The following is a 22349-nucleotide window of genomic DNA, read 5'->3' as shown; positions in this document are numbered from 1 at the left end:
GTCCCCGCAGCACGCCCCCCTCCGAGTCGCGCCGACAGGACTGTGTCCCCGTGAAAGGCCGAGTGGGGACCGGGCTGGTGGGTGCCTCGGGGAGCCCCTAGCCCTTGGCCTCAGCCTCATTGCTCCTCCGCAGGAAGGCCCCTGAGCCTGCGCCCTCCTCCCGCCAGGAGCCCTGCTCGGAGCCAGGGGAGCGTGGCCTGGTCGGTCCTGGCCCTGTACGTGTGCTCATGAGGGCACGGCTCCGGCTCCTCTGCTCCGCGTCTTCACGCCGATCCTTCGATCTGAGGTTTCTCGTGGCCTCACCTGGCGCAGCTCCTTGTGGCTGTGGTGCCGGAAGTCCAGGTCGTCCGTGGTGGTCATCTCATTGCGCCGGTGGTAGTAGTTGTTGGGATCTAGGGAGAGGACGTGGCTCTGAGTGCACGGGTGTCACCTGGTACCTGTGGGGGCTCTGCCGGACGCCTGTCACAACCCCTCCTCAAGATCCCCACAGAGCGGAGAGAAGCTTTCTAGCAGCTTTGTACCAGTCAGAATTACCCAGTGACGGAGAGCGTGGGCCGGGAGCCAGGACGCCCGGGCTCAGAGCTCTGCTCTTCCGGGTACAGGCTGTGTGACCCTGACACGCACAGAGGGGTCTTTGCTTTGGCTTCTTTGCCCATAGACAGAAGCATGCTGGCACCTCCCTCCGTGGTTTCTTGTGGTCTGAGTTGGCGTGACTTGTGTGCCTAGCACACTGTCAGCACTGGATGGATAGATGGATGGATTGACGGACTGACAGATCAATGGGTGGATGGGTGGATGGATGGATGGATGGATGGGTGGGTGGATGAATGGATGGGTGGATGGATGGGTTGGTGGATGGGTGGATAGATGGGTGGATGGATGGGTTGGTGGAGGGACAGATGGGGGAATGAGTCAATGGATGAATGCCACACTGCATGCAGAAATGGAATCTTTGCAAGTGTGGTGGACACACTCAGTTGCTTATCCAGCATTCATCCACTGCCACCCTTCCTAACAGAAGCCTGTGCCACGTGGGGGGCCCCATTCTCTCCCTCAGAAACTGGCCTCACACCCCCAGCCTATCGAAGCATCGCCTCCGGGCCACCCTCACGGGTGCAGGTCGAAGGGAAGGACCTCAGTGTCACCGCGGAGGAGTGAGTGCGACTCTCCAGGACACAGGCCAGAGAGAACCCAAACACCAACGCTGGAGCCCAATTTCCCCGGGCTTCCGGTCACAGGAGGAAGGAACCCTCACCCGCTCAGCGAGTGGGAGCGGGGAGCTGGTTTTGGGGTGGAAGCGCCCCGATAGCATGGTCAGGGGGTGTTAACAGTGGTCGCCTCTGGGGACTGGGTTTGGGGTCTGCAGAGGGCCTGTCTGCTCCCCTCCGTATGAATGGCCTTTCTGGCTCTTCCCTGCCTGTAATCGTGTAAGCCTGTATTGCTTCTGTAATTACAAACACACACACTTAGAGGAAAGGGGAGGTCGGAGGAGTGAGGAGGAGAGAAGGAGGAATTGATTGGTTTTTTCAGAGAGAGGAGGGGCGAGGAGGAGAGAGAGAGGACAGCGATGTGAGAGAGAATCACGGATGGGCTGCCTCCAGTACACCCCCTTCTGGGGATTGAGTGGATGCATTTCCAGCCTGGAGAATTTCAGAGAGGAAGGGAGAGGGGGAGAGAGAGAGAGAAACATCACTGATGAGAGAGAGAGATGGGTCAGCTGCCTCCACATGCCCCCCACTGGGGATGGAGCCCACGTCCCGGGCCTATGCCCTGAGCGGGAATGGAACCAGTTCATAGGTGGATGCTCAGCCCCTGAGCCACACGCCGGGCCCGGTCTATTTGCTTCCCCTCCGGGCACCTGCGGGGCGGGCACGCTCACCGGGCAGCGGGCAGCCAAGGACCTCCAGCCGCAGGCAGACGCTGCCGTCTGGGAACCAGGACTGCGGGTTCACGCGCAGGTAGCGGGCCACCATGGGCACCGGCAGCTCGTTGAGGACGGGCACCTCCTTCTCGCTGTTCCCCTCGAACACCTGCTCACACCCCGGGGCGGGCGCCGTCAGCACCTGCGTGTGGGGGGACGGACCCGCTCCCTCGCCGGCCTCACTGGGGACCCCACACCGGGCTGGCGTGGAGGGGGGATGGGAGGGGCACCGGCCAGCCGGGGCCCCGCCCACAGGAAGCCCCTCCTGGGGGGAGGGGACGGCGGAAACGGTGAGGCCCCGGCAGAGGGGGCTCCCCTGGCTTCAGGGTACGTGGTGGGAGGCCCCGCCCGGCCCGCAGGCAGAGCGCCTGCGGCTGAGGGAGGGCGGGCTCTGAGCAGCAGCTGTGGCGGCGGGGCTGAGACGGCGCAGAGGGGGGACCGCGGAGTCTCAGACACAGGAGTGCGTTGGGGTGAGAAGGGAACCGGGGCGCAGTCAGGCCGAGCAGGACCCAGGCACCAGGCCAGGAGCGAGCAGCCGAGGAAGAGGGGACGTGGTCAGACTGGCCGCCCTGGAGCCCATCCTGGGCCGAGAGATCACGGCCATTCAAGCACGTCAGGACCGGTCACAGTGAATGAACACCTTGGGGGGCAGTGCCTAGGGCCCCCCACTTCCAGGCTGACCTGGGAGCGGGAAGACTAAGCCCTGCAGGAGCCCTGACCGAGGGCCACTCGGTAATGTGCTTCCCGGCCCGGAGGGGGCGCCACCCACCAGATCTGTGGGTGCCCTGAGCTGGCAGGAAAGTGCACACGCAGTGTACACACGGGGCACACACAGTGTACACACAGGGCACACACGGGGTACACACAGGGCACACACAGGGCACACACAGTGTACACACGGGGCACACACAGTGTACACACGGGGCACACACACCATTCTTGCAGAGCCCCCGCAGGCACCGAGGGCACCAGGAGCAGACTCACCATGTCCCCTGACCCGTTCTTCACCGTGACCCATGCGTGGCTGTCGTTGCTCACCATGACCTTGTAGGAGGTCACCCAGTCGCTCCTGAGAGGAAACAGGATGTCACTGGGGCGACACACCTTACTTATTTTAAACGTATATTGTTATTAATGTCAGAGAGGAAGGGAGAGGGAGAGAGAATCATTGATCAGCTTCCTCCTGCACATCCCACACAGGGGATCCAGCCCACAACCCGAGCCTGTGCCCTGACCAGGAATTGATCCGTGACTTCCTGGTTCCTGAGCCACGCCATGGCTGTCCTGCCCAGCCCTCCCTGCATCTTTGTGTCCAACCCCCCCCCCCTCTCCCCACCGCATCTGCCGGGCTCAGGGCTGCAGAGGACCCGCCTCCTCCTCCACCAGGAGCACAGCCCCTGTTGTGAGGGCTGGGAATCCCCAGAATGAGTCCCGCCTTTAGCATCAGGAGGTCAGGACGCCCTGTGTTGGGGTCGCCCCAGACTGGCTCCCATGCCTCCAGCGTGACTCAGGCCTCCGGGAAACCGGCTCAGACACCAAAACGCACCCTCGTCCCATCCTGAGTGCAGGCGGTCCCATTCCAGCAGCTCAAACCGAACGCCCCCGCCTCCTTGGCCTTGGCCTTGACGAGTAATTGGACTTGAAATGCACTTAGACGTTTACAAAAACAAACTGCCTCTGAGAAGCAACCCTACCCCGTGCCCCGCTCCGAGGCTCCCGTCCTCGGCGGGGCCAGAAACACATTGTTCCCTGCGGCTTCTCGCCCGGCCAGGCCCTCTCGGGTTTCAGCTGGAACGGAAAGTGAGCTGCCTGCTTTCTAACCCGTAACAGCCCGACCGGCCCCTCCCGCCGCCAATAACAGCCCGAACCCGACCCCGGCCCTCCCGCTGCCGCCCGCAGGTCCGTGCCCTGTATCAACGCAGTCCCCACGGCCCCGGGGGCAATCTCAACCCCAAGTTCCCCTGTTCCTGGAGCAATTCAACTTGGTTCTTTTTTCCAAAACCCTTGCCTTTTGGAATCTGAACAGTGAGAACCATCGTCATGGTAACGAGCCACCAGTTGGAGAGAGACCCAGGCCAGGGGCAGCCTGGCAGGCATGCACACGCGCGTGATAGCTACCGCAGAGCGCCCCGTGGACTCCGCCACACGGAGGTCCGTCATGGGCCGGTGCTGTCCGTGCACGGAGGGCCCGCTCTGCAGGCGCAGGTGAGGGAGCCGCTCACAGGAAGAGGAAGCGGAGGGAACGCCTTCCGGCAGAATGGCCGTGAGCGGAAAGGGGAGGCCGGCTGTGCCGTGACCGGCTGTTAACGAGGACCATCACCAAGTCCAGGAGCAGCAGGACAATGCCTGGGTGCAGTGGAAACCAGCGGAATCGCACCCAAATGTGGCGGGAAATGGGGACTGCGTCTCCAGCCCGGGGTGAGGTGGAGGTCATTTGGGGGCAGAGGTATTTGCACTTATATTTTTCACTTATTGTAATAAAGCATACATACTATAAAACCGATGATTTTAACCATTTTTTAAAAATATGTTTGTGTTGATTTGAGAGGGACAGGAGAGAGAGAAAAGGGTGGAAACATCAATGACGAGAGAGAATCACGGATCAGCTGCCTCCTGCACGCCCCCCCATTGGGATGTGCCCGCAACCCAGGCCTGTGCCCTGACCGGGAATCAAACTCTGACCTCCTGGTCATAGGTCAATGCTCTACCACTGAGCCACACTGGCTGGCTGATTGTAACCATTCTTAAGGGTACAGCGCAGTGGTAAGAAGTGTATTCACATCGCTGTGCCACCATCCCCTCCCTCCAACTCCAGAACATTCCATCCCCAGAGTGAAAGTTCACCCCTTCAAGCAGGAACTCCCCGGCCCCTCCCCAGCCCCAGGCAGCCGCCCCACTGCCTCCTGCATGGGGATCTGACTCTCCCAGAGCCCTGAGCGTGGACTCTGTCTGTCCGGTGTGACGGCCAGACACTGACGCCATGTCCTCACGGTTCCTCTGTGCTGGAGCCGGTGTCAGAATTCCCTGCCTTCACAGCTGGACAGGCCGCGGAGAGTTTTGAGGGGCTGCAGCCACCGCTCCTGGGACATTCTCAGTCACCATCACTGACACAGCCCTGGCCGCAGGCTGGGTTCTGGGAAATGGGCTCCCACGGGTCCCTGGGCCTCCCACTGGCCCGGCCTCGCCTCTGCAGCTTCTTCAGCGGCCCCTCATTCCAGACCTGCCAGGCCCAGGCCTCTGCCCCAGCGTCTGGGAGAGCCACACGGGTTTCAGGCGGTGCTGGGACCTGACCCCGTCCCTCTGCTCTGCCAGCTCCTCCTCAGGCTGCTCAGCCATCAGTCGGCCAACCGCCACCACGGATCCAAGACGTAGCCCCTGCTGACCCTGCGTGGTGCTAACCGTACCCGTCACCCAGCCCGACCTGCGGGGTCCTGCTCCCCGCATCCTAAGAGATGCACCTTCCCAGGGGCCCTGAGTCCACAGCACCCAACCTCCTGCCCATCCTCCGAGGTCCTTCCCGTCTAATGCCCCTGCCTGGCCCCTCCCCGCCCCACCACCACCCACCTGTCCCCACTGCCAGCCCTCCCTGCTCCGCCCGGCCCACACCCGGGCCTCCGCCCACGGGCTCAGTGCCCACACCAGGGCCTCCACCCACACCGAGCCTCCGCCCACGGCTCAGTGCCCACTCACAGCCACAGCGAGTTCCTCCCCTGCGTGATGACGCCCGTGAACCGCGTCAGCCGCCGCGCATCCACCTCGATCCACTGGTGGGCGTCGTTCCGGCCGGCGCACCAGGCGCCGTCGTAGAAGTCGTTCTCGCTGACACCTGCCTGGAGACACGGCGGACGGCTCTGCACAGCGGCCGGGCGGCTCCCTCTCCGTGGACACTAACGCTGGAGCCCGCCGCGCGGCTCAGGGCTGGGCGTCGGCCCACGAACCAGGAGGCCACGGTCCGATTCCGGTCGGGGGCATGGACCTTGGTTGCGGGCTCATTCCCAGTGGGGAGCGTGCAGGAGGCAGCTGGTCCATGTTTCTCTCCCATCCATGATTCTAACTCTATCCCTCTCCCTTCCTCTCTGTAAAACATCAATAAAGTATATATTGCCATTTAAAAAGAAAAGAAAAGAAAAGAAAAAGATTCCCATGTTGCCACCCCCACTCCACAGAAGCCCTAGACTTTTCTCTGAAACAAAAAACAAAAACAAAACATCACCTCAAACCACAGAGGCCCCAGCGCAGAGCCAGGCAGGGGTGACGTGACAGGGACACGGGCGGGTGTGTCAGCCCATTGAACAGGGAGGTCCCGGTCCCCTCCCCCCGGCCCAGAGCACAGCCGCCCGGCCCAGGCCAGCAGGAAAGGACTGGCGGAGTGAGGGGCCGGGGGGCGGCCTGGGGCCCGGCGTGCGGCCTGGGGCAGCCGGGCCGTGTGGAACGGACAGAGCGTTCTCCGAGCGCGCTCTCGCCGAGGGATCGCCAACAACAGAAAGCGAGACCAGCGCCGGGAGACGCCAGAGTTGTTCCAGGGGAAGAAAAACATTGAAAACGATTTACCCGGCGCCGTGCCAAACCGGCAGGTCCGAGCTCTGATTGTAAGAGCAGCTCAGCCAGGACGGGAACGCTCATCTTCCAGACTGAACACGTGTGGCCGTTATTCCCCTCCACACGGACAGCCAGCATTCCGGCCTTCGGCACGAACGCCAGCCAGACTGCGCCTCGCCGCCTGACGCAGACGAAGCCTCTTAATGGGGCGAGCAGGACGGTTTGAGCTTCGGAAAGGAGACCACCCACCACGGCCCTCCGCCTCCTGTGCCGCACTCCTCTGCCAGAGACTGAGGGTGGCTGCCCCCCGAGCCGGACGGTTCGACGGGCAGGCAGGCCCCGGGGCAGAGGCACTGGGTGCGGACGGCCCCGCGCGCAGCAGGTGGGGTGGGCGTGGGCGAACCTGAGGAAGTGAAGCTGCCCGCGCACTGCCTGCCAGGACACAGGGGCCTCCCCGGCTGGGCACGTGGGGGCGGAGGGCTCAGGGCAGAGGGACAGGCGAGATGTCCCCACGCACGTGACCTTTGACACCAGCATAAACCTGGGTGCCACGTCTGTGACCACATCCCGTCCTCCTGGGGCCTGTCTACAGCCACGGGCACCGCCGTCCGTCAGGCTCTCGCCTCACGGCGGGGCCAGGCGGCAGATGCGGTGGCGAGGGGACCGAGCGGCCAGCAGGGCGCTGCCTCCTCGCACCCCGTCGACGGCCTTTAAGTTGGGTTTGAAGTTCTGACGCCTCAGAGCTTCTCGCAGACAAAACCCCGTTCCCCGCCTCCACCCTACACGTGTTCTGGTTCTGGAGGCGAGAGCCTGGCCGGCCGGCATCACGGCCCCGGGGGCCGCAGCACCCGCTCCGGGCTCACCCCGCGTGGCTGCCCATGGGCAGGGCACCCAGGGCGCGGACAGCCAGCCCCCGGGCCCACACGCTACCTCCTCCACCCACGGGCAGGTGCGAGGGTCTGTCCGGGCCTCGGGCAGGCCCAGTAAGGGCGGCCAGCACCGGGCGCTCTCCCTCCCCCCGACCGTCCTCCCTGTGGGCAGCATGTCCACAGACTGGCGCCCCGAGGTGCTCCCCGCCGGCTGAGGCCTCCCCGGGTGAAGGACAAAGAGGCAGCAGAAGTGCCAGGAAGCAAGCACCGCCTGAGGGCGCACCGTCCCTCCCCCTGCCTCTGGCCTCCGGCCAGTGTGGCCCAGCCAGGGCGGCGCAGCGAGCACCAGGGAGGAGCAGCCCTCGGAGAGGACAGCGAACCGGCTCTGGGCCGACTCTACGCTGAGGTCAGCAGCGTGCCCCCTGTGAGTGTTAGGGTCAGTGCGCCTTACTGTCATAGGCCCCGTCCCCAAGACATTTTAGAGAGAGGGGGAGGCGGAGGAGAGAGAGAGAGAGAGAGAGAGAGAGAGAGAGCGAGAGCGAGCTCGAGGGGAGGGAGGCACATCGTCTGGTGGCCTCCTGCATGTGCCCGACGAATGGTCCGGACGGACCTGCGACTGAGGAAGGTGCCCTTGGCCGGGAATCGAACCTGCGACCCTTCGGTCCGCAGGCTGACGCTCTAATGAGCCGAACCAGCCGCTGGCCCGGTGCCGGAGCCTGAGCCGATCCGGCGAGCGGGCGCGGTCCGCGGCCAGAGCGATAGGCGTGTACGGACCCTCCCGGCATGCGATCAGGACCCTCCCCGGTACCTGGATGTTGAGCCGCCCGCGGTGGGCGCCCAGGCCGTAGCGCTTGGCAGTGGACGCGTGGAGCTGGAAGTCCGTGACTTTCAGGCTCTCCAGGCCGAGGGGCGGGCACCCTGCAGAGGCACGGCCGGTCATCAGCCGGGACGGAGGCGGGAGGGCCGCTCCGGCTTTCAGAGCCGGCCGCGTGCTCTTTCCCTCTCCCCGTCCCCGCGCCCCAGACTCGCCCTCATCGCCGCACCCCTCCGCACGCCAGCATTCCAGGGTGAATCCTGGCGACACCAGGCCAGCCTCCCCTCCGGGCCACCTGCTCGGACACCCTCCCCGTGGCTGCCCCCCCGGGCTGAGGTTGCTCCGGCTAAGGTCCCCCCGTGTGGCTCACACTGGGTGCTGGGAGCGGGGCCCCTCCTGGAACCGGCGGGAATGCTTCCGCCTGGAGGCCAGGGACCCGCTCCCAGCACCTCAGTGTGAGCCCCAAAAGCCAGCAGCCCCAACTCTGCGTCCTTCCCTTCCCTGGCTCCCCGGGTTCCCTTGGATGGACGAGGGGGGCAGCTTCCTGGGAGGGGGTGTCTGCAGGCCCCACGTGAATCGAAAGGCTGGTGTGGTCCTGGGGAGGCGGGCGGGGCCGGCAGGGACTCAGGAGCTGGGACACGCAGCAGTGACCGGGACCCTAGAGCCCTGTGCCCCCGGAGAGCGAGGCTGGAAGAGGCAGCCCCACACAGGGCCTCACGGAGCCTGCGGGGCGCGGACGGAGGCGGTGCCAGGCTCGGGCGGGCCTCCCTGGTCCTCGCTTACCCGCCCCGGCCTCCCCCGGGGCCACGGGGGCGCTGTGCTCGTCGCTGGCAGCCTTCTCCAAGCTCTTGGTTCTCACGCCCCTTCTGTTGCTGTTTTTACCTAAAAAGAGAGAGAAACGTCTGCCTCCCCGTGTGAGGGTCCCAGGGGCGAGGGCTCCTCCTCTGCAGAGCAGCCGCCCCCACCTCTCTCCCCTCCCCACCTCTCTCCCCTCCCCACCTCTCTCCCCTCCCCACCTCTCTCCCCTCCCCATCCTCACCTCTCTCCCCTCCCCACCTCTCTCCCTTCCCCATCCTCACCCTCCCCATCCTCACCTCTCTCCCCTCCCCACCTCTATCCCCTCCCCACCTCTCTCCCCTCCCCACCTCTCTCCCTTCCCCATCCTCACCCTCCCCCTCCCCACCTCTATCCCCTCTCCACCTCTATCCCCTCCCCACCTCTCTCCCCTCCCCACCTCTCTCCCCTCTCCATCCTCACCCTCCCCCTCCCCACCTCTATCCCCTCTCCACCTCTATCCCCTCCCCACCTCTCTCCCCTCCCCACCTCTCTCCCCTCTCCATCCTCACCCTCCCCCTCCCCACCTCTATCCCCTCTCCACCTCTATCCCCTCCCCACCTCTCTCCCCTCCCCACCTCTCTCCCCTCTCCATCCTCACCCTCCTCCTCCCCACCTCTATCCCCTCCCCACCTCCACACGCCAGCGTTCCCACCCCTCCGCACGCCAGCGTTCAAGGGTTTTATCAAAAGGTTGATGGAACTTGGGGGCTCCCCACCTCTCTCCCCTCCCCAGCTCTATCCCCTCTCCCCATCCCCACCTCTGTCCCCTCCCCCTTCCCACCTCTATCCCCTCCCCATCCCTACCTGTGCCCCCTCCCCACTCTGCCTTCTCCCTACTCCCACCTCAGTCCCCTCCCCATCCTCACCTCTGCCCCACCCCGAACCCAGCGATGCCCAGGACACTGAGGTGCTCCCCGGAGAGTGGACCAGGAAGTAACCCGCTAACCCTCAGCACAAGCAGCCACTCTGTCCAAGCCTGCACCTCGGGCCTCCCGGACCCACAGGCTGACACCGCGTCCCTCTGACCGAACGGAGCTGGAATGGGGCCTTCTGGGCCCAGAGCTGGCATTTCCCACCCCCACCTCCCCTTCCCCCTCACCCCACACACAGGGCCACTTCCTCCCCCGCCCTCCGAGGCCCCGGCTGGACCAGACGGCTGTGGGCACGAGGCAGCCCCCTCGGGCCAGCAGCGCCTCTCAGGGCTCCTCGGTCTCCTCCGGCTCTGGAGACGGGGGGGCTGCTCTCCTGCTGGCGGGCCTCTGGCCACAGACCAACCCATTGGGAAGGGAGGCTGGACCCTCGAGGGCGACACTCCAGAGAAGGAGCAGCCGTGAGCCATCTCACTGGGACCCCAGCAGCCAGGGACACGTGCACCTGCGGACGAGGGCCACCTGGGAGCAGCAGTGCCGGAAGCCAGTTCCAACACGTCATAATTACAAGGGTTTTATCAAAAGGTTGATGGAACTTGGGGGCTCAACAAGGGCTGAGTCACATATGTAATCACCTGTTGGAACCGCTGGAAGGCACTCCCCCCAAACCTGAATAGGATGATTTTTTGCTGCCAGACAGCTCAGGGCTTCTCAATCTACATGTTATTGCCTCCTGTTGGCCAAACACCTGAACAGCTGTAGGCTATTCCCCAATCTGTACGAAACCCTACCCTTTGATGTGTGTTATTTCCACCTTGCCTCAGGACAAATTGTGTTAATAAAAAGCAAGGGACCTGAGCCAAGAACTAAGAACTCAGAACGTTAGCTCCTTTAGCTGAAGCTCCTCTGACCCCCAATGCCTTTCAAAGCCATCTTTCCTCTCTGGACTCTTAGTTAATCTACGCACTGCCTTCCTCCAGATTGCTGCACCCTTCTTAATGCTGGGACAGGAACCCTGGCAAGCAACCCCCACAGCATTGCACCCTGTGCTGGGTAGCATCACCACACATGTGTGACAACAGCTGGCCTGTTCGTGGGTCTGGTTTTGCTCGTGCTGTCTCCAGAATCTGGTAGATCATTGGCTGTGATGAGGGAGTGAATGAATGAACAAATGAGTCATGGGTGACCAAACAGACAAACACGAGAGGAGGGCAGCTCTGCGGAGAGAGACTCCGTGGGGACTTCCTGCGGCAAACTGAGAGGCCAGGAGCGGCCAGGGGGCCGTGCCAATTAATGAAATCATTTCCGACGGTTCCTCTGTCACCAACGGGGAACACGTGCTTCGCGAGGAGAACACAGACCCTCACTGGGCCCAGCTGAGGGCCACCCCACACCGCCCCCTTCTCGGGGGATGCCGCGGGGATGGCTCCCATCTTTCTGAGAACTGAAGAGGCGCCACATGAGTGCCCCCTGGCGGAGGGAGTCCCTCTGAGCGCCCGGAGAGGCGGAGAGAGGCTGCCGCCCTGGGTGTGCCCGGCCCTGCCCTTGGGGCCAGGTCTGTGGGTGGAAATGTCACGGTCAGTGGCCTCCAGAGGTGGCCTCTTCCGAAGAGCCCGGCTGAGGGGCCGTAAGACCTCGATGGTTGGGCAAAACTGGAGCCATGACTCCTGCGAGCGTGGAGCCTGACTGGGCGGAGAGCTAAGACGGGGCGGGGCGGGGCTCACAAACTCTGAGGGACTGCGGGGTTCTGGGGAGAAGGTGGTGTTCCCTGCCTCCTCCTCTCTGCAGGGGCCTCCAGGGGATGTGGGAGGGGGAGTCCAGAGCTCAGCCCGGCCATACCCTCAGCCTCGCCTCTCCCACGCCCGGTCCGAATCCAGGGCCCAAACACACCTGCCTGGCTCCGGGGATTGAAGGAAGGTCTCGATGTGGGCAATGCGCTACCACCCTGAGAGCCTGCCTCCCGGGGCCGACACGTGGGGACCAAGGGCGGAGACGGCAGGCAGGGCCCAGCCGCTCTCTCGAAGCTCCAGGTGCTGCCCCCGCCCTGAGCAATTGAATCCTCAGTGACCCCTCACCTCTCCATGGCCTGCCCCCTCCTCAGTGGGCAGGGCACACAGGACCCGCCCGTCACCAGATGGCAGTCACATACCCCACAGCCAGGGCTCCGGGCAGAGCCGGCCTCGCCACCACGGAGTAAGACAGCTTCTGGGGGCTCGGGTGGAGCCTTGACCCAGGAACCAGGAGGTCACGGTTGGGTTCCTGCTCAGGACACAGGCCTGGGTTATGGGCTCCGTCCCCAATGTGGGGCAGGAGGCAGCCGATCAAGGATTCTCTCTCGTCATTGATGTTTCTCTCTCTCTCTCCCTCTCCCTTCCTCTCTGAAATCAATAAGTATATATATATTTTTTAAAATATATTTTATTGATTTTATACAGAGAGGAAGGGAGAGAGATAGAGAGCCAGAAACATCGATGAGAGAGAGTCATCGATCAGCTGCCTCTTGCACACCCCCCACTGGGGATGTGCCCGCAACCAAGGTACATGCCCCTGACCGGAATCGAACCCGGGTCCCTTCAGTCCCCACGCCGACGCTCTATCCATTGAGCCAAACCGGTTTCAGCAATAAGAATATATTTTAAAAGGCAGCTTCCGTCTGGTCATCATGAATATGATGATGGAGCCCCTCCCGCCACAGAGCGCCATTCCAGCTGCTGAGAAGCCAGCAGACAGCATGTGGCGAGTGACTCACACTCATGAGGCACTTTCCCAGAGACCATAGCATCCCATCTGGGCAAGTGCCGCTGAGGGCGGGGGCTGACCCTGAACACAGAGTCACAGGTGGGGACACTGAGGCTCAGGCGGGGTGACCCGCCCCGGGGCGCCCCCAGAGCCGGCGGAGCTGGAGGCTGACTCCCCGCGAGGTCCTGCCCGGCAGGAAAGGCAGCACATGTCCGTCCGGAGGAGAGAAGAGAGCGGAGGGGGGGACACGGAGCCAGATTAAATCAACATCTCCATCTGGGCTGCGTGACAGAGCCGAATTCCTTAAAAGTAGCAGAATGGCGCTGCCAGCCCGGCCGTGCCTATTCTGGGTTTATGAGAAAGCTTTTCTCTCTATACAAGGAGCTTCCAGTAGCAAACCCCAGAAACTGACAAATTCTTCGCTGCCTCTTTGCATTTCCCCAGGAAATTCCAGCCCCACGGCATCTGCACTCCCGCTGGCGAAGGGCTCAGCCCACAGCTCCTGGAACCCACACAGGAGGGAGACCTCCCCGGGCAAGGGGGTTCTCAGGGGCGCCCAGAGATGCAGGATATCCAGGCAGATGACGCCGATAGCTTCCTGGGGTCCTGCCACCATGCACGTCTGCAGAGAACCTCACACGTGAGAGCCAGGAGGGGGCCGTGAAAATCCTGAGCAATGGTGGCTGCAAACCCGAGCTCCAGGGGGTGTTAGCAAAAGGGCCCCAATGGGGAGGAGGCAGCCTGTGTCCTTATCCAGGCCTGAGACTGAGCTCCCTGGAAACAGGTCTCCCTGGGGGTCTGGTGAGTCCTGAGAGGAGCTGAGTGGTTGAATGAGGTACTTGCTGCTGTTACTCAGTCACCTGCATGGTCTGGAGTAGAGATGGAGATTCCACTGCAATTTTCTAAGCCTTTCACGAGGGCTACACCAAAATCAACCAGCCAATCAACCAATCAACCAACTAATCAACTAACCAACCAACTAATCAACTAACCAACCAACTAATCAACCAATTAAATAGCTAATCAACCAACAAACCATCCAATCAGCCAATCAACCAACCAACCAACCAATTAATTAACCAATCAGCCAATCATCAACCAAACCACCAATCAACCAATCAGCCAAACAACCAACTAACCAATCAACCAAACAATCAAACAACTAATCAGCTAATCAACCGACCAAACAACCAACCACCCACCCACCCACCCAAAAGCCCTCCCAACCCTCCTCCTCTGTCCTCCCATCAGCCTCTGCCTCCTCTGGGCGTGTCTGTGAGGAAGGCGCGGTCTCCATCAGGGGCCCAGGGCACCGGCCTCCGTGCAGCCGCAGCCACCTTTCTAACTGGCAACTGAGGAGCCCGTTAGAGAAAGACCCTCCCTCACCGAAGCCGGTTTGGCTCAGTGGTAGAGCGTCGGTCTGCGGACTGGAAGGTCCCAGGTTCGATTCCGGTCAAGGGCATGTACATTGGTTGTGGGCACATCCCCGGTAGGGGGTGTGCAGGAGGCAGCTGGTTGATATTTCTCTCTCATCAACGCTTCTAGCTCTCTAGCTCTCTCCCTTGCTCTTTAAAAAAATCAATAAAATACATTAAAAGAAAAGAAAAAGAAAGACCCTCCCCCTCGCAGCAGGCGGGGATGTGCCCAGGACTGTGCGGGCACCGCTGGCACTTGCCTGTCTCAGTTTGGGTTCGGCCGGGAACAGCCTGAGACCAGGCCTCAGAGCTGGAGTGTCTCTGGGGGGGAGTCCACGCAGTGGAGGAACAGAGACGTGGAGGAGGAAACACCTGTGACGCAGGCTGCGCAGAGCACCGGCCCCCTGGGACTCCGGCTGGCTGGGGACCCTGGGGTCTGAGGAGCCTCCGAACGGCCCTCCAAAGCCGGGAGGCTGCTGGCGACCCACCCGACCTCCCGCCACCCGGGCAGCGTGCTTCTCACCATCCCGTGTCACAGGGAGCAGCCGGAGGCAGGGAGAAGCCACACGTGCCCGAGGAGATGGAGCAACAGTTAGACCCCAGCTCTCTCTGGATCCTGAACATTTATGCCAAATACCCACCTGTGTCCCACAGGATGGGCTTTCCATAAAAAATCTGTGACAGGAGCTTCTGAAATGAACCTGGAGGGTAACGTAGCACTCCCACCATCCCCTGTGCCCACGTGAGCAGCGGGCTGGGTGCCAGCAGCGGGGCCAGCAGCCCTTGGGGTGGCCATTCACAGACACCCCGGTCCCTGGGTTTCAGGACCTCAGGGGGTCTGCGAGGCCTCGGAGGGCAGAGCCATTGTGGGAACTCCCAGCCTGCGAGCGAGAACCTCAAAACGCAGGCTCCAGCCGGGCTGCCACCGCCGGCACCGAGGGCATCGCCCGCCGGGAGGCCTGGCAGCGGGCAGGCTCCGGCACATGGCGGCACCGCCTCCAGGCCAGCTCCCCAGCACGAGTGCTCCCTCCTTCCCGGCACCAGCCTGGCCTCCGGCCGCGGCCAGCGGGGGGCCGCAGCGGGAGCCGTTGACTTTGGAGAATGCTGTGGAAAGAGGTGCTGCCCTGAAAGCTATTTGCTGATGTGTAAGAACCAACTTCTTCTTCTTTTTTCTGTAAAATATCCTTTCCCTGGAATTTCGTAGGGAGTTTATCAGGTCAAACCACTCTGGGTTTAACTCTTCCAGTGAGCACATAATATCACCATAGAAGATCTCTTGCCCTGGCTGGTTTGGCTCCATGGATAGAGTGTCAGTCTTCGGACTAAAGGGTCCTGGGTTCGATTCTGGGCAAGGGCATGTGCCAGGGTTGCAGACTCGATCCCCAGTAGGGGGCGTACAGGAGGCAGCCGACCAATGATTCTCTCTCATCATTGGTGTTTCTATCTCTCCCTCTCCCTTCCTCTCTGACATCAATAAAAACACGTATTTTTTAAAAGATCCCTTGTCCTCACTTACGTGTGCTGAAAGCACTGTGATTGCTGCTAAGAGACACAGAAATCATTACAAACGTCCTCCTAACTCTTGCCCTCACTGCAAACACACACACTCACACACACACTCACACACACACACACTCACACACTCACACACACACTCACACACACACTCACACACACACTCACACACACACTCACATACACACACACTCACACATACATTCACACACTCACTTATATACACTCATACACACACTCACACACACACTCACTCACACATACACACACACTCACACATACATTCACACACTCACTTATATACACTCATACACACACTCACACACACTCGCACAATCGCACACACACTCACACACACACTCACACACACACACTCACACACACACTCAACACACACACACTCACACACACACTCACACACACACTCACACACACACTCACACACACACACACTCACACATACATTCATACACACACTCACACACACACTCACACACACACTCACACACACACTCCATACACACACTCACACACACACTCACACACACACTCACACACACACTCACACACACACTCACACACACACTCACACACACACTCACACACACATTCATACACACACTCACACACACACTCACACACACACTCACACACACACTCACACACTCACTTATATACACTCATACACACACTCACACACACACTCACACACACACTCACACACACACTCACACACACACTCACACACACACTCACACACACACTCACACACACACTCACTCACACATACACACACACTCACACACACACTCACACACACACTTATATACACTCATACACACACTCACACACACACTCACACACACACTCACACACACACTCACACACACACTCACACACACACTCACACACACACTCATACACACACTCACACATACACACACTCACACATACATTCACACACTCACTTATATACACTCACACACACACTCACACACACACTCACACACACACTCACACACACACTCACACACACACTCACACACACACTCACACACACACTCACACACACACACACTCACACATACATTCATACACACACTCACACACACACTCACACACACACTCACACACACACTCCATACACACACTCACACACACACTCACACACACACTCACACACACACTCACACACACACTCACACACACACTCACACACACACTCACACACACATTCATACACACACTCACACACACACTCACACACACACTCACACACACACTCACACACTCACTTATATACACTCATACACACACTCACACACACACTCACACACACACTCACACACACACTCACACACACACTCACACACACACTCACACACACACTCACTCACACATACACACACACTCACACACACACTCACACACACACTTATATACACTCATACACACACTCACACACACACTCACACACACACTCACACACACACTCACACACACACTCACACACACACTCACACACACACTCACACATACACACACTCACACACACACTCACACATACATTCACACACACACTCACACACACACTCACACACACACTCACACACACACTCACACACACACTCACACACACACTCACTCACACATACACACACACTCACACATACATTCACACACTCACTTATATACACTCATACACACACTCACACACACTCACACAATCGCACACACACTCACACACACACTCACACACACACACTCACACACACACTCACACACACATTCATACACACACTCACACATACACACACTCACACATACATTCACACACTCACTTATATACACTCATACACACACTCACACACACTCGCACAATCGCACACACACTCACACACACTCACACACACACATTCATACACACACTCACACACACACTCACACACACACTCACACATACACACACTCACACACACACTCACACACACACTCACACATACACACACTCACACATACACACACTCATACACACACTCACACATACACACACTCACACACACACTCACACACACACTCACACACACACTCACACACACACTCACACACACACTCACACATACACACACTCACACACACACTCACACACACACTCACACATACACACACTCACACACACACTCACACACACACTCACACATACACACACTCATACACACACTCACACATACACACACTCACACACACACTCACACACACACTCACACACACACTCACACATACACACACTCACACACACACTCACACACACACTCACACACACACTCACACACACACTCACACACACACACACTCACACATACATTCACACACTCACTTATATACACTCATACACACACTCACACACACTCGCACAATCGCACACACACTCACACACACTCACACACACTCACACACACCCGCACATACACACACACTCACACATACATTCACACACACACACACTCACACATACACACACATTCACACACACTCACACACTTATATACACTCATGCACACACACACTCGCACGCACACACACATTCACACACACTCACACTCGCGCGCACGCACACACACACACACACTCACACTCGCACACGTGGCCCGAAATGCCGGTCCTGCCGAGGTGAGGAACCCACAGTGTGGTCCTCAAAGGCCTGTCCCTGGGAGGCTGGGTGGCAGGACACAGGACCTCCCGGCGTGGCTTTTGCAGTTTCCCTGAGTCTGCAGTTACTTCAGAAGGAGAGGCCGGATGCTCGAAATCCGTGCACGAGCAGGCCTCCCTCCCCGGCTGCGGCACGGCTTCCCTCTGGCGCCCAATCGGGCTCCCTCCCAGCCCCGCTCCGTCCAGAAGGATGTCCGGAAGGACACCGTCTAATTAGCATATTACACTTCCATCATTCCAGATAAGAACTTAACAGTTTTTAAAGGTTCAGGGCCACTCATCCAGCAGCACTCTGCCTCTCTGGGACCAGCCACTCCTGCAGAGCGGCAGTGCTCCCGTCCCCTGAGGGCCCGGCCCACGGCCCACTGCACTTGGCTGCGGGCTGAGAGCCGGCCACGTCGGCCTGAGACACACAGTCACCCCGGGCCCGGCCGCCGAGCCGGCCTTTCTGTGACGCGAGACCCAACTCCCTGCCGCTCAGAACAGTGGCCTGCCTCCTCCCCTCGAGCAAGACGAGGCCTCCGGGAGGACACCATCCTCGGCAAAGACGAGGCGCTTGGCCGGCGTCTGTCAGTTCCAGAGGCCTCACCCCCTCGCTCGGCGGGACCTGGCCTCTCCCGCCTCAGAGCCAGAGAGCAGCTGGGACGGGCCGGCGCCTCCCGCCAGCGAGGCCGCGGCCTGAGGTTCCCCTCACACACCGGCCGTGTTGCTGTCCCTCCTAAGCCAGCGCCCGGTAAGGCCTGGTGACACGGCGTGTGGCACGGCGCTCCTCCTGCATCAGGAGCAGCGCAGGCCTCCACCGCCGCTCCGGGGGAACAGGACTCGGTCAGCACCCCGACCGGACAAAGCGGTCAGGGCTCCCGAACCAAGGCCAGGTCGCTCTCTTCTAACATGCTTCTCCCAATTTCACAGAGAGGAAGGGAGAAGGAGAGAGACAGAAACATTCGTGATGACAGAGAACCATGGATGGGCCGCCTCCTGCACGCCCCCTACTGGGGATGTGCCTACCACCCGGGCCTGTGCCCTGACCAGGAATCGAACCCTGACCTCTTGGTTCATGGGTCAATGCTCAACCCCTGAGCCCTGCCAGCCGGGCAGGAGGCCATTCTTAACCCAGTCTCCCCACTTGGGGTCCAGGTGAAGGACTGTCCTGGCAAAGGCACCCCAGCAGGGCAGGAGCTGGAAGTCTGCGGTGTATGTCACCCACTGCTTGTCATAGTTGGGGTGCCCCACAGAGCCCCTCACAGCCCATTAGAGACATGGGGCCGGGGACAGCCCCCGGGAGGCCCCGAGCTGAGGGTCTGAGCTGAGCCTGAGGTTTTCAGGGACCTGTTTCCAGTTTGGGGATCTGTCCCTCAGCACGTCTGCACCCCAAGCTGAGTGGGGTCCCGGGACAGACCTGCAGAGCAAATGAAGGAAAGCACACGCTGGGAGGTTTGTGGAGAAGCTTCTAGAACCATCAGCAGAGTGAGGTGAGGTGGCAGCCCATCTTCCCGCGTGCAGACGCGGAGGCTGGGAGGACAGGGAGCTGAGGCCCAGACCTGGTGCTCCGGGTGTCCTCAGGCTCCGGCCCCTCCCCAGTAAACACCAGACAACATGCGTGTCTTCCCCGAAGCAGCATAAACACACACAGATGGGATGCAGATGCCAGGACACAAAGAGGCCTTATGCTGGGACACAGATCTCCAAGCGCCTGCTCGGAGCGGGGCCGGCAGGGCCCGCCTCCCGTCTTAAGTCACGGACACCCACTCGAGGCCACGGGAGGGTTCACCGAGACACTTAACACCACCCACCACCACCCTAGCGCCGGGGCCCGGCGGTGTCCTGCAGCTATGAGTGTCTCCCACTCCCGCTCCTCCCACCCTCTCCACAGCCCAGGCTCGTCCGGCGGAAAACACTGGGAATCCCGACGGCTCTGGCCAGGGCAACCCACCCCCTGCCCTGCCCGCTGGTGCCGGAAGGGCCCGGAACTGGAGGTCAGGGGCAGCCCTGCCCCAGCACGTGCACGGGGGCTGCGGACACGGGTCCGGGGCCAGGAGCTGAGTCTCCATCTCCCCTCCCGGCCTCGCCAGTCCTTCCGGAACAGTCTAACCAAACCCGGGATCCCCCCTTCCCTGCGGGCAGGGAGGGCCCCCCGCCCATCACCAAGGACGTGCCTGGGGCGCTGGCTCCCCACCTCGGACCCTGAGGACAGAGCCTGTGCCCTTGGCCCAAACCAGGGCACCAGGGAGAGGGCCTCCCCAGGGAGCGTGCGAGGCGGGATGGAAGTCCGTCCCCGAGGCGGGCTGGAGAGTGGGGGCACCGGCGGGGGGAGAGGGGTGCAGGGAAGGCCCCGCACCCCAGGCTGCCCTCTCCCCGGGGCACCAGGACCCCACTGCCCCGGCTCCCAGCAGAGCCTCTGCCACCTTCAGCTGCTCAGAGGATTGGGCCCCAGAGCAGGCGGTGGGGGCAGCTGAGAGGGGACATGGCCTTCCCCAGAGGCCACAGTGCCCAGACCCACCAGCCGCTCCCACCCCAAATCAGAAACACCCCCAGAGAGCGCCCGTGGCGGGGGGGGGGGGGGGGGAGCTGAGAGGGCGGAGAGGAGGGTGGTCAGCAGGACCCACACTCAGCGGCTTCACTGGGGCCCCCCACTCCCCGGCAGCTGCCCAGCTGTCTGCCTCCCCAGCGGGGGGCCTGGCACTGCAGGGGCCACGGGGTGCGTGGTGCGGGCTCTACAGAGGCTGGGGGCGCAGGCAGGCGGCTCCGGGCCTCCATCCCAGACGCAGGGGCCGGGGAGGGGCTGGGGAGCCAGCCGTCCTGTCCCCGCAGACTGGGCGCCCCCTCCTCTCACCTCCCCCGGGAGACACAGGGCCATGGCTCCCTCCATCCCCCCCCCCCCCCCCCCGCGCCCCGCGCAGCGCGCTCCTCACCCTGAGGCGGCGGCTCTGTCTCCGGAGCCAGCTTCTCCCTCAGGGCCGCCTTCCTGGCCTTGGGCGCCCTCTTGGGGGGCCTGGGTGCGGGTGGGGGCGGCTCCTGCGCCTCCTCCTGGGTGCCCGCGGGCAGCGGCGGGGAGAAGGGCTCGGGCTGGGGCTCGGGCTCCCCGTGCCCGTAGTAGGGCTCCTGGCTCCAGGGCTCCTGCACCGAGTGGCCGCCGGGGTCCTCCAGGGCCGCGCCCTGGGCCCCAGCTCCCGGCAGGGCCACCTCCAGGAGCGCCAGGGCCAGCGCCAGCGTGGCGGGCCCCCCGCCGGCCATGCCCACGCCCCGGCCCGGGCAGGGGGGCAGGGTCTGGGTGGCTGGAGCGAGGGCGTGCGTGGGACGGCGCGGGGCAGGGGCGCCCGGCTCTGCAGCGCTCGGGGCTGGGAAGCTGCCGGCCGGCGGGTGGCGCGTGTGACCGGCCCGCTGGGCCGGGCTGGGCTGGGCCGGGCTGGGCCGGGCTGGGCTGGGCTGGGCTGGGCCGGGCTGGGCCGGGCTGGGCTGGGCTGGGCCAGGCTGGGCCGGGCAAGGGGCGGGCAGGGACCCGCCAGGCGCAGGGCGGGCACGCGCAGGGGTCCGGCCCCGCCCTTCCCTCCCTCCCCCTCCAGCCGCTGGGCTGGCCCTGGGAGGCAGGTAAGGGAGTGTCCCCATCCCAGCAGCTGTCTCCCCCCCGCCCCTCCCGCTCCAGGCACCGGCGGCCAGGGAGCTGCCCTGCTGGGCCAGGAAGGGGCTGGAGGGTTCGAGTTACAGGTTGCGGACCCGCCCTCACCGGAAAGCACATTGGAGCTGGGCGGCCTGCTGGCAGCCAGACCTCCACCCCCCGCCCCCGGGCCCTGATCCGGGAGATGTAACAGAATTCCTGAGGCCCCAGGTCACCAGGGGTCAGAGGAGCACAGCGACCCCCAAGGGTCCCTCTCCCCCCCAGGGTGCCTCTGAGGGACGGAGGGTGAGCATGGGGAGGGTCCGGGCCGCCAGGTGCCCACAGGCCCCGCATCCCCCCTAACCCCCCACCCCCCTCCCCCCACCCCCGTGCCAGGCAGGGAGGGCGGGCGCCGCCACCTTGGGGAAGGTGCCCCTGCCCCACACCTTCGTGTGTGCCCTTCGGGCGGGAAGTCGGGCCTTAAACCTTCATTTCCTGCCCGGGCTGAGGGCTCCATCCCCAGGGTGG

General features: G+C 62.1%; 1 protein-coding gene across 2 annotated transcripts in view; it reads right to left on the bottom strand.

Moving 5' to 3' along the window:
• CPXM2 (carboxypeptidase X, M14 family member 2) overlaps nt 1-21619 on the bottom strand; it is a 30494-nt gene extending 8875 nt beyond the window's left edge. For both annotated transcript variants that reach the window (XM_084904460.1, XM_084904461.1), the window contains exons 1-7: nt 21139-21619; nt 8927-9025; nt 8138-8247; nt 5612-5751; nt 2906-2990; nt 1880-2030; nt 304-392 (exon numbers count right to left, since the gene is read on the bottom strand). In XM_084904460.1, the coding sequence (XP_084760586.1) occupies nt 304-392; nt 1880-2030; nt 2906-2990; nt 5612-5751; nt 8138-8247; nt 8927-9025; nt 21139-21460 (996 nt within the window). In that variant the 5' untranslated portion in view covers nt 21461-21619. The remainder of the gene's footprint in view (nt 1-303; nt 393-1879; nt 2031-2905; nt 2991-5611; nt 5752-8137; nt 8248-8926; nt 9026-21138) is intronic.
• Nucleotides 21620-22349: the final 730 nt, after the last annotated feature.

This window comes from Pipistrellus hanaki (genome assembly GCF_964339955.1).
Source record: "Pipistrellus hanaki genome assembly, chromosome: 14".
Lineage (NCBI taxonomy): Eukaryota > Metazoa > Chordata > Mammalia > Chiroptera > Vespertilionidae > Pipistrellus > Pipistrellus hanaki.
The sequence above is the reverse complement of the archived record's forward strand: the minus strand, read 5'-3'. Positions and strand labels throughout refer to the sequence as shown.